Here is a 12,410-nt window from a genome sequence, read left to right on the forward strand (position 1 = left end):
TGCCCGTATAGGGGAATCTCCCAATGAACGTAATGATGCAAGTATCTGAAAATAGCCGAAGGGAGAGTTTTAGGTGCCTCTTGAAGGAGGAGGGCGGTAGCATTAACAGATCCAGAGCACAGGTTTCTTTTCCTTGCTAGCTGTGCCGCATTCACGTGCAGTGAATGTGTAAGGGGCAGTAGGGAGAGGCAGAACACAGCTACCAGCTGTACTCTGGCCACGACACAGGTCTGAACTGCTCTGCTCTCATGGAAAGGTTTGTGGGATTTAATGGCCATAGCATCCGGACGTTGCTTGGATATCCACCAAAAGACTCTCATCAGTAGAAGGTTGATCATCATCACCAACGTGCCTTTGGATTGCTCCAGGGCACGTGGCACTACCTGCTGAACCCCTAATGCTGTAATTGGTGGAGCTGCCTAAAAAGCCCTCTGCTGAGAGCAGAATGACATTGGCATCCCACTAAAACAAAAATAAAACAACCCCCACAAAAAACCCTAATTGCTTGAAAATTTTCTTTCCATGCCCTTGGTCAATAGGTAGTAGAAAAAAATCATGTGAAGAAGTCTTTTTAAGAATGGCTGTGAACCTTGCAGTTATTTTAACAATTAGCTGCTTTGTAGGTAACTTTGTTTCCCACCAGTCTTGTATCTCTCAGCTGTACCTTTATCATGTTTCTACCAGGGTATACTTGGTCCCAGAGTGACGTTGCCAGACAAACCTAAAAATTTACAAAAAGTTTGCTTTCAAAGTAGGAGGAGGGAGCTGGCTTCTAGATCTAGAAATGTGACTTTTTATATGGCTAAAAATACTTGCCTTGAAGCTTAGCCTTTGCCAAATAAAAAAAAAAATGCGTTGTGGCCTGGAAAAGTAGGTGGCTGCACCCCTCTGTCCCAGGACCATGTAATTTTGACTCTGTACGCGGGCTCTGACTGATGTGGCAAGAGGCGAACACACGAGGGCCAGCATGGGCTTGGCAAACAGGCTGTGCTTACAGCCCTGGCTCCACCTTGCACGTTAAAAAAAAGGCTGGTATAGGGATATAACAAAGCATGGAGTTTCCTAAATTTTTTCCGATATTTACAGTGGTTTAGATTTATGCTGTTTAATGGTATTGAGGTGGAAAAAAGGCAGGTGCTCTTCACTGTACATACTGGAATATGAAGGCTTTACCCCTTCTGTAGAACTGTGATTTTCTCTTACGCAAATGGTAAAGAAATGCTGCAGACAAGACCTATCTACAACATCTATAGCTTTTCTTTTCCAAGCTTAGTCCTTGGATTAGCCCTAGAAGGCTGTGCTGCTGCAACGAGACATAACCTTGGCAGCAGGCTTAAATAACTGGTGTGATAAACCTCACCCACAGCCGGCTACCGAGAAGGTCCCTGCCGAATTTCTCCAGGTGCTGAGCAGATGTGGCTCCCATACAGGCACATCTCCCTGCTGGGGATTGTTCGCTTTTCACTTGAAATTGTTATTCCAGTGGATCTTGCAAGGCTATGGGAGCCATTTACAGCCCGGTTAGTATAATCTGATTAATAGCATCAAATTGTTGTTATTTTTGCAGCCAGTTGAATCAGTGAAATTAAATAAAGCTTCCCCTGGAGAGTAGGATGTGTCTAGGAGATTAAACCCCATGCTTGCTGCCGGGGTCTGGAGCCGCTGACCTCTCCCTCAGTCAGCATCCGCGGCAGGAGGAGCTGTCAGGGCAGCCCGGAGCTGTTTTGTAAGGAACGTCACAAGATCGCTCCTTCAGCTGGCAGCCTGCGTTTAGGTTGACTCAGAGCTTATGAAAGCATTTGCCAAGGCTGGCTCCAGATTCGATGCATTGCTTTGGAGCTATGAATGCTGGTTTGCTTGCAGTGATTTTGCCTTTGGTTCTCTACTTGCAGCTGTTACCTTCATAGCATTTTGAAGTGGTTTCTCTTGGACAGAAAGCCAGGTTCCTCACTGTATAGCACCAGTGGTCTGGCATTATTTATTTAATTTAATTTTAGTTGGTTGGTGTTTAAGTAGAAAATGAGGTGAAACCCCAAAGCGGGCACAATTAAAAAGTGGAAATAGCAACAGAGAGACCCCAAGAGAAGCAGGAAAGTGTGAGATGAAGTTGCAAAGAGTGCATTAAAAGTAGCTGAAGTATGGAGAGAGAGACTAGCCCTGCTCCAAAGAGCAGGACCCCGCGGAAGCGTGGGCACGGTGGGAGTGTGAAGGTGGTCAGCCAAGGCGCTGAAGGAGAGGCTGGAGCAAGGGGAGCCAAGGTGAGCCCTACAGGGAGACCCCCCCACCGGTGCAGCTCCTGTCTGGGGCCCTGGCTGGCACTGTCCCACTCGGTCAAGGAGCTTCCTTTCCTGGACCGAGTTTGGGATGGGATGGGATGGGATGGGATGGTGCACTGTGTGTGGTGGGAGAGGCACAGCATGAGATTCACAGGACAAGGGACGTCTGAGCCTGTACATCAGTGACGGGGATATTGGGAGGAGGGGGTCTGGGCCCGCCCCAGCTGCGTTTCCTCCAAGGTCTCTGCAGCTGAGCAGGGGACGTGTTCCCCGGTCACCTTCATCCCTCGGCTGCATGCATGCCTGATGGAAGCTGTTTGAAGACTAAGGAAAGCAGTCTGAAGCAGCACCCAGAAGTGAACAGGGAAATCAATGGTTTATTGCTTGTAGGACTGAGGCACGGGTTTCCCAGATGTCCTGGTGGGGAGCAGCAGCAGCAAGTCCATACATTACTGGAGCAGGGAGAGCCAGGACTTTTCCCCACTATAAAAATAGTTGCCATAAGATAAAAGTCAAAGGCATGAAAAACAATTCCTAGGGATAAGATCGAGGTGAAAAAAGCACATCAGCAAGTTCAGAAGCAGCCTGTGTGAGAACTTTCCAATATGCAGAAGAAAATCAAGAAAAGGTGCTTCATTAGCCTGATGATAAATGGGTAGAGCATAGGGTGGGGGCAAAGTTGATGTCATTAATGATGTGAAGGATGCAAAGGTGAAGGCTGAATTGAGAAGAAATACACAAATACCGTATGGCATTTCTTTTATGCTTGTAGCTGGAGATAGTCACTGCAATATCTGTGGAGCCTTCAAGCTGAAGACGAGTTTAAAGCTGCCCCTCCTTGTGTGTGCGCGTGGGGTGTACCAGGGATATGTACATCAAACTAACCGAGCAAAAACTGCTTCCAAAGTCATAACCCCATAAAGACAATTCTCTACCAGTTTAAAGGTAATAAAATACAATTAGTGTCAGCTGTATTACTTCTTTTTTTTTTTTTTATAAAGCTTGTGGACACTGTTTTCACAGTATGGACAGAAAACCAACCTCACATTGGTCATTGCACAGATGCCTGATTTTATTTAGTCCCAACCAGTAAGGAAAAAAAATCAATAAGCAAGAAGAGAAGGACTCAAGCACGTCAGTTGTATAAGCAGCATTACTTGATCACAGATCCCTGTTGTAACAGGTTAATTTACAATCAATAAAGTATCCTACCTAAATTGAACACTGGCAAAGCTACTTTCCCTTTTGAGTATTGGCTTCCTTTTTATTTCTTTCTAAAAGAAAGAAACCTGTGTACGGATCATAAATGCCTAGTGTATAATGCTCTATAACAAGTAAATACGTGTAATATGCGGTGGGTCAAATTTCCCTCTAAGGTTCACCATTGTAAATGAGAGGAGAATGTGATGCAGTGTTTGTTTGGTTACTGGAGCTTACTGTTTCAACCCACCGTTATTAAAAATGACTTCATACATCCTCCATGGATACATACAGCAAAACGTATAAAAACCTAAAACGTCAGTGGCCGTGTGCCTGGAAGCCTTTGTTCGTGTCCACCATTTAAGAAGATCAGGTCTGAGCCCAGACTCACAGTAAGCAGCAGGAGTTTGGTAGCACGATAAATCCCTGCCCCTGTGGGGAGATGGTGGGACAGGCAACTGGCAACTCGTTGCTCTTTTTCGGTTACTCACCGCAGCCCTGGAACGCATCCACATCCTGCACAGACGAGTGTGGCAGAAAAACCCATATGCCACACGTCTATAAAGTCTCCGTTGCCTTTACGCATACATATTTTTCAAAATATCCCTGTTTTACTTAAATAAAAATATGGTGCTTGTCTTAGAGATTACCTTTTTTTTTTTCCCCTTCGTATTACTAGTAAATCCCTTTTGGCGTAACTTAACATTCTCTTTTTTTGTGTGTGTCGGGAGGGGAAGTCCCTGCTGGCATTGGAGAACATGTTGTATCGCCACCACTGAGCGGGTTGGTTCGCTTCTGTACAAAAGCCAACAATATTTAGCTGCTGAGTTAATCATTCAAAAGAAGGCAAAGGAATGTAAAAACTAGGGTTGCCTTTCACTGTAGGAAAAATAGAAATCATGTTTTCTTCCGTTCAGTAAGGCACTGTGCTTTTTTGCTGTTGATCACGGTCTTTACCTTTGCCTTCTCTTGTCCTCTTCTCCCTCTGGGGCCTGCCCTGCATCAAAATGCCCGCAGAGAGGTATGGCCAGAAAGGGTCCTTTCCCATGTGCTCTCTCCTGGCTGCTTTCGTCTTTGATTAAGCAAAGCTGAAACCAGCATTTAATCCATAAAGTTGGGAATTAAACTGGAGGGGAGGGGTGGGAGAATGCTGCAACTGCAGCCAAAGGGCAGCTGACTAATTTCTCTGAAAACCAGGCCAACTTGGTTTCATCCAATGTTTTCAAACTCTTTCACATGGAAAAGTAGTAGAGCCATAGCAACTGTAATAACTATGGTGCGTACATAATTGCCAAGAGGCACAACCTTTGTAAAATATTTGTGTAGCTTTTCCAGTATATCTGATCTTTTTTCTTAGCAATAACAGCTGAAGGGTAAGCCATTATCAAGGCTTAGAGACATATTCCAAGTAGGAGGAATGAACGGTTCGTCAGGAATACCTGCACTATAACCGGCATAAGATGCCACTTCTTTCGTGGATTCGAGTTGCTGTTATTTGGTGAAGGCCTTTTGAGCATTTGTTAAAGATGATGGGAACTGGAAGTACAACAGGAAAATACCTGCACAAGGAACTGGGCTGTGTCGGAACATTTTAGGGCTGAATAGGTGTTTGGGTAGGATGGCAGTTGAAGCCCCCCAGGGCCCACGGGAGTGTGAGACCCACAGCACATCTGGAATGTATCTTCTGTCCAAGCAACCACATCCCTGCCAGCGGCTTGGGAGCAGCCTGCAGAGGACACAGCTGTCACCCCTGGGTCTCTGCTTGTGTTCCCTGGATAGGGGCTGAGAAACATTTCTCAGGCAGCAAGACATTCTCCCAGAAAGTGGCAAAAAGTAGATTCCAGCAAGGAAAAGATTTAGATCCTGTTACCAGCCCGAAATGGACTTTGGTCCAGGTGATGAAGCTGTCGATCCCATTTATTCCCCTGTGGCCCTTACTGCTCCCCCATGTAAGGACCACCAGAGCTGGTGGGAAAGCCCTTGCCAGACCCCTGTTAAATATTGCTTGTATTAGGAACACTGTTAATCACTGCTGTAATCATTCCTAAACTGTCCAGTAAATATTTCCAGCAAATATTTCCAGCAGCCCTCATCCTTGCCAAAAATCTCTCCTTTTACTGTCAGTGATAAAAACAGCACCAGTTTCAGGGGCACAGAGTTAAGATAATGCTGAGAAGCAAGATTATAATATTTTACGCACTTTTCTAATTTGGCCTAGTTCAACAGCTCTCTGGGGTAGAAAATACAATACTAATAGCAGAAATAGAGCTAATTACTTATTTCAGAATTAATAAGTTGTGGCATAGTCTGTGAGTCATTTCCTTGCTGAAGCAATTTTTTTTTTACTCATCATCAAATTTACTCATGGAGTAATTATCTTGAAGACAGGAGTAGACAGGGAGGTTTTTCCCAGAACAAATGTAAAGAGACATTAATATCTTGTAAGACCACATCCCAGATGATTCACTGATAACGTGCTACAAGTGCTTACAAAATGGAGTTTGTGTAACACCACCATAGCTAACAAACTACATCATAACAGAGGAAAAGAGAAACAATAGAAAATATTTATTGACATAGTATGTGCATCATATAATATCTTAATATAGCAAAGGTCTGCATTTATTTTCCCAAATGAGTTGTCATTTTGTGCAGTTAAAAATAGTATAAAAACACATTTTTTGAAGTTTGCTGTCAGTCTTTAAAAAGTTAAGAACATTAAAGAATCATCAAAGCTACCTCTGGAGGTTTTTAACCTAAATGCTATCACACACTCGGAGCAAAAGGCTGGTGCAACAGGGACTCTAATATACTTCCAAATCCTTTGAGATAAATGTGCAATTTCAAGCTTTCAATTTAACAATATTCTTGATTTTTTTTCCCCCGTTCATTCTTTAATCCAGGAATTCGTAGATGGAAGTATCTGCAATATTCTGTGCTTTAAAATTAGAAGCAGTTGATTAAATTTCTACAAAGATACCAAAGACAAATGGATGGTATTTGAAAAAATTTATTAGCTAGAATTTGTAGGTACATGCGAAAAATGGAGCCAACACTTAAATGCTTCAAGTCTGAGATTTTTTGTTTGTTGGGGGTTTGTTGTTTTGTGTTTTTTTTTTTTTTTTTCCAATGGGGAACAGCCTTTACAGGAATCCCAACAAAATGTCAGGTTTGAGAAACTTTCAAGTAAAAGAAACTCCCTTTACTCTCTACACTCTGGGTGATCTGGTGTGCTGGGAGGTTCAGACTGCCAAGCCTTTTGGCCAGGACACAGATCTGTTGCTTTGCAAGGACCCTAAATGAGCACAAACGTAATCCCTGTGACTCTGCAGAGGGATTGTAGATCCGGGTCAAAACCCCCTGCCTGCTAGTGGTCCCTGCCAGCACCCGAGCCCTCTCACAGCCCTTTCCTTGGTGCTGTTGGCTGGGAAGAACAGCCTCATCTTGAACAGCAAAAGGAGATTGTTCAGGTAACTTGTGATTTTTACATCTTGATTTATACTGTCATGCCTTTATCAGCTGCCTACTCTTTCTTACAACAGGTCACTCTGCTACCTCGCAGCCTTTTCATCTGTTACTTTTCACACCTTCTGTATCCCTTGCATACCACCTCCATCTTCCTGGTCTTCCGTACCATCTACTTCTCTTGCTCTCTCTTTCTGCTTTAATTGCTGTTTGCTGCCAGGTCATCCCTCATCAGCAGAACAGGAGGAACTCCCCAGCTGCTTTTCTCCTCCACATGTAGATGAATTATTTTTTTACTTAAGCCATATTCTGTGCTGATTCATACTCCATGCAGACTCATAAATCTGCAAAATTTGGGTGTTAAATTACAAACTGAGTCAAGGAGCTTCTTTCTTTAAGCCATTTTTAAAGCATCGGGTACTCTATACCTCATGTAACAGAAATAATTTTGCTTTTTTCTTTTGTTAAGATAGTACAAACTGAGACTTTTAATTTTTCACATTGCAGATAATCCCCTTGACGTCCATTGTATGTCTCAGAGACCCAAATTAAACACAGGCACAAATACCTTGCAGAAGCTGGTCTGGGTGTGTTAACAGTTTGCATATGAGGTTTATCTTTGGCCCGGGAAAAAACTTACTTGTTAACTTTACAAATTGCCAGTAGCCCTCTAGCAGAAAAGTGATTTGACTGCGTTTGTTTTTTCCTAAAGCCAGGAATACAGTGAAAGAAAAAGATCTACTATAGCAACTCTTAGGGAGAAGCATTAGTACTGATGAAAACAAGTGATGTACAGCCCGGTACTTGAAAGAGGGAAAAATCCTTTGGGGAAACACCACAAGGGCTCTGTCCCCTTCTGGGCTGGGAAGCCAGCCTTGATACTGGTGTCCTACACAACAGCAGATCTGATCTGCTAAGAACACCCCATCCTCGTATTTTCTCATTGATAACTAGATACTAACTGCAGTTTTTTTTAAGGAAATCTGAGATGATGACAGCTCAGAAATTCTTGTCCCATTTGCAGTGGCTGGTACCAAGAGCTCTACACGGGACATCATTGACCTCCTGGGGCTGTGTGTAAGTAAGTAAGTACTCGATTTAGGAACTATTTCAGAAGTCAGCAATGCCTACATACAGCATTTCCTTCTCTACTAGGCCAAGTGGCAGACTGAAATGTTGCCCGGCATGCAGATACAACAGGAATAACATTTTGTCCATGTCTTCTTGTGCCTGCATTCCCTTCCCTGAAGGCATTGACTCAGTCAAAACGGCACATGCTCTACAAGCCTGTATATTTGCATGTGTTTGTGCAAGTGCACTCAGACACAGAGGCTTGAATATATATATGTAGTTTTGATTAATTTTTATGTTGCTCTGGCCAGCCTCTTTAATGTCTTAGTACCATAAAATGAGGCACTGAGCATCTAATATTTATCCTCTGAAGATAAACATTTGTTATTAGTCTGGTATGAGAACTTCAGATCGTGGCTGAGGTATTTGTAGCGGATGATTATTATAACAAGACCATTTGAAAGCTGACATCAACATTTTTCATTCTTACCTTGTCCCTGATTCCCAAACTAATAAAGAAATAGATTATATTTCTGCTCTAAAGGAGTACAGCTAAATAAGACTCACCAAAACAAGGAGTTTACTAAGCCACCTTATCTTGATCAGTTTTGGACCCAAATCAACAATGAGAATAACTGTAACAAAATCCATGGACCTAGGTTGAATTGTATTAGATTAATGCTGTGGTACCTTATTTGTCACAGTAACTGTGGAAAGAAGGCACTTAAGAAAAACATTACAGAGCTGACTAAAGAATATTGTAGGCCCGTTGCATAGAGCGAGAGTATTAAACACTGGACTGAGGTGATTTAAAATTACTGTCAGCAAAGCCATACATCTTAATAGAGATGTTAAGAACAATAAAAAAAAAAAATTAACCTTAAAACCTTAGACATTAATTTCTAAACTTTAAAAATTATTATTAGGTTTCTGCAAACAATCACACAAAATTTAAAAAAAAAAAAAAAAGTTAAGTGTTCCCTGGAAAGGCTGATGTTAAAAGAAATAGTTTCTTTTAAAGTAAGATCTCTTCCAATTAATGAAATATTGTTAGTCTTATGGTATGGAAGCAAGTCTTAAATTTTTATGCTTTGGCAATAATATGACAAAGTAAGTTGCCTGCACATTCAAAGTGTCAGGTTTTATACTTTCAATCATCTACAGAAAAATGGGTTATTAAAAATTATCTTATTTCATCAAAAGATATTACAAGCATACTTTAGAGATACCAAGAAACAAACAGTATTTTAAAATCTTATATTTTTTTCTTCTGCACAGGAAGAAAACGTATTTTGGTCAGCATAAACTTATGATCAAAAAAATGAAATATTGTGGTGGTGAATAATCTTAAAAGTATTGAAACCCGAAGGATATGATCGGAAATGCACAGTATCGTTTTATATTATTAGATTAATGTAGCACCATAACAATCCTGTGCGCTTCAAAATCTTGATATAAAATAAAAGATATAGACTTGTGTAGCAATCAACAGCAATTTTTAAAAGGGTGGTTTGTGTTTAAAGGTGTGTAAAAGTCAAGCTCACTTCGTGTTTTCATTAAATATATGGTTCAGCAAACATATTGAACCAAATTATTTGCTAACTACTGCTGCTACCTAACAAGATATCTGTTATAATGTACAGGATAGTTCTTCTACCATTCAGAAGGTGGTATAATTTAGTTGGGAGAAATTTTTAGTTTAACATTGTAACTCATGTTGAGGTGGAGTCTGAATATGACATGATTAAAACTACCCATTTTGCAAAACTGTATAAAGCCAGACTACAATATTGCTTTCCAACTCCCAGTCTAATACATACTATCCTATCTATGAAGCTGAACTCGTATAAAAGTAATTTATAAAAACTGCAAAAATGATCAGCACCCAAAAAATCTATCATCTGTGAAGCTCTAAATGATTGTCAAATAGCCATTTCAGAAGTCAGTGACTTCTCCCAATGGTAAAGCTAAACATTTGACTAGAAACTAAACCTACATCTCTCCAAATACTAATTGGAATGCAAATGCATGTGTTTGTTTAAGACTTCTATAGCTTCTCAAAGAAGATTTAAAGGCATTAAATTATGTCCTGATGTTTCTTCTTCTCCCAAACATGGAAACTTCTATGTTCTTTTTGTTATTTTTACTGAACAATGAAGTGAAACTTGTCTTTAAGGTCTAACCCTCAGCTACAGAAATTTGGGATTTCCATGGAAGTCTTCCTGCAGCAACCAGAGGACAAAGTTTTCCAAACTAACAAGCATGAACTAGACTGCTGCTTCTCAACATGGAGCTGTGGTCTTTAGAGAATGCCAAAATAATGCAGTTCTCTGGATCATTCTGCACATACAGTAATGTGCTGTATGCACAACTTGCATTTGAAGAATTGTAACAAAACCCTGAGAAAAGCAAATCCACTGGAAAAATAGATATTGTTTAATAATACCAGTTTGAGATGTTTCAATCCTTCCCTTGGGAAAAAAAATGACAAACAGGTATAGTCATTTTTTTTCTGATGTGAATTACTTGAATTTATCACAATTGCAAATATAAATATAGTTTGGGATTTTAAGTGCATATCTAGGGTTGATCACAATTAGAAATATTTTGTTTGACAATTCTACCCACCCCCTAGCAATTCGGCATTCCTCAAGTTACCATAACATTACTTGTGAGCTTTGAGTTCAAAAACATCCTGACGTGGAGTGATGTTCTTCCAGTAACTGCTGCAGCAGACTTTCACTCTACGGTAATACGGGTGCTAAGCGAGTCAGGTTCTGCTCTCTTCAGCCTTGTGTGCAATTCTCATCATTCCCATGTATCCAGAAGCAAATCTGGGCATATTTGAGAGGAGTAATTCTTACTGCTACATTGTAATCCTGCTGTTCACCATTGACATCCACCCACTGATGGCCTGAGTAAACAGCGATGATCTTGCGTTTCCACTTCTTTTTGTTCGGCTCCTTAAGGCGGAGATAGATGCCAGATCCAGTGGAGCCGGGCTCAGCATCACAGTACTGATAAAAGAGATCATTGGACTCATCAGAAATGCTACAAAATCTATAGACCAGCTGGCCAGATCGATCATTGTCAAAACCTGAGAAGTGGATCATGCTCCCAGGCATCATTTTGATTGTTGGGCTGATTCCCAGCTCCATGTATTTCCTTTTGTGGGGACGCTTGAGCTCAAGAACAGCATAATCATAATCCAGGGCAATATCCCCAGAGACACCCTTAAACCAGCCTTTCGGGATGTGGGTACTCTTCACCCTGGTCCACTGGAAGGAGGGCATGCCATCTGAGGTCCCCTGCTTCCTCCCAGATCTCCTCTGCTTTCTCCCACCACCTCTGGATTGCCGCCTTGGTTCTGTGGCAACTTCGGGATCCTCTTGGGCTACAGAAACTTCTCTCCTACTTCTTTTAGCACCTTTGCGTTTCCTGCCGTTGCCTCTGGATTTCGTCTTCATCAAGCCCACTCTCAGTCTTTTGCTGCCCTTAACATAATCCTTGCCATCATGCAGACAGTGGGCAGCTGTTAGCACATGCTTGGGGGAAATGAGAATGCCACTACACCCGGTGGAGATCTTCACAGCTGTGTTGAACGGAAAGTTGGTCATAAACCGCTTGTCATAGATGCTGAACCTACTGTCTGTTCCATATATCTGCCTCTTCTTTCTTGAAGACCTTCGTGTGGTTGTGTTCCCAGCTGGGTCAAGCACTAGTCCAAGGACATTCACTTCAGTCAGGGTCCGTGTGCCATTTTCAAAAATGGTCTCATAGGATAAGAGGTCCTTCAAGTCAGACGGGCTTGGCACCGGCAATTTTCTTTGACATTCAATTCCACATACACTGTTCAGCTCTAATTTGGTTTTTGCTTCAAATTTAGGGCTGTCAAGGGAGAAAGTTCTTTCGCTCACAATCTGGGGAATCTTCTTTAAGTGCCAAGTAAAATCTTGTTCAGTTTCTGCTCCATTAGCGAGACCCAATATAGGTATGAAAAATACGAATAGCAGCAACATGTGCTCCATTTTATCTATGTTTTTCTAAAACAAGAAAGAGACATTTGAAAATACGCGTTGGAAATATACATGGTTATCTTAGTGTCTTCAAAGTATAATCATGCAATATTAGCACTGACATCAGTGGAACACAATTTAACACTCTGGCCAAAACAGAAATGCCTCAGATATTCCCTGTATTGCCTCTGACGCCTCTAAGGGTCTCTAGCAAGACGGGTGCAGACAAGTCAGCCAGCATCCATGCTGACCTACCTACTGGAAGGTGGAAACAGCTGAGTTTTAACTGCTTCTCCCTCAGTGGGGCAGTAGGCTGAGTCATTCCACTCTGTACAGCGCCCTGTTTTTATTTATCCCATAGGAATGCAATTATGTGATACGC

General features: G+C 41.7%; 1 protein-coding gene across 1 annotated transcript; it reads right to left on the bottom strand.

Annotated features, from left to right (window-relative positions):
• Nucleotides 1-10,798: 10,798 nt before the first annotated feature.
• On the bottom strand, nucleotides 10,799-12,043 carry PRSS35 (serine protease 35; the record flags this gene model as incomplete). Its single annotated transcript, XM_082308028.1, has 1 exon — nucleotides 10,799-12,043. The coding sequence occupies exon 1, from the start codon at nucleotides 12,038-12,040 to the stop codon at nucleotides 10,799-10,801; it is 1,242 nt and encodes a 413-aa protein (XP_082164154.1). The 5' UTR covers nucleotides 12,041-12,043.
• Nucleotides 12,044-12,410: the final 367 nt, after the last annotated feature.

Source organism: Platalea leucorodia (assembly GCF_965183815.1).
Source record: "Platalea leucorodia genome assembly, chromosome: 3".
In the NCBI taxonomy this organism is placed as follows: Eukaryota; Metazoa; Chordata; class Aves; order Pelecaniformes; family Threskiornithidae; genus Platalea; species Platalea leucorodia.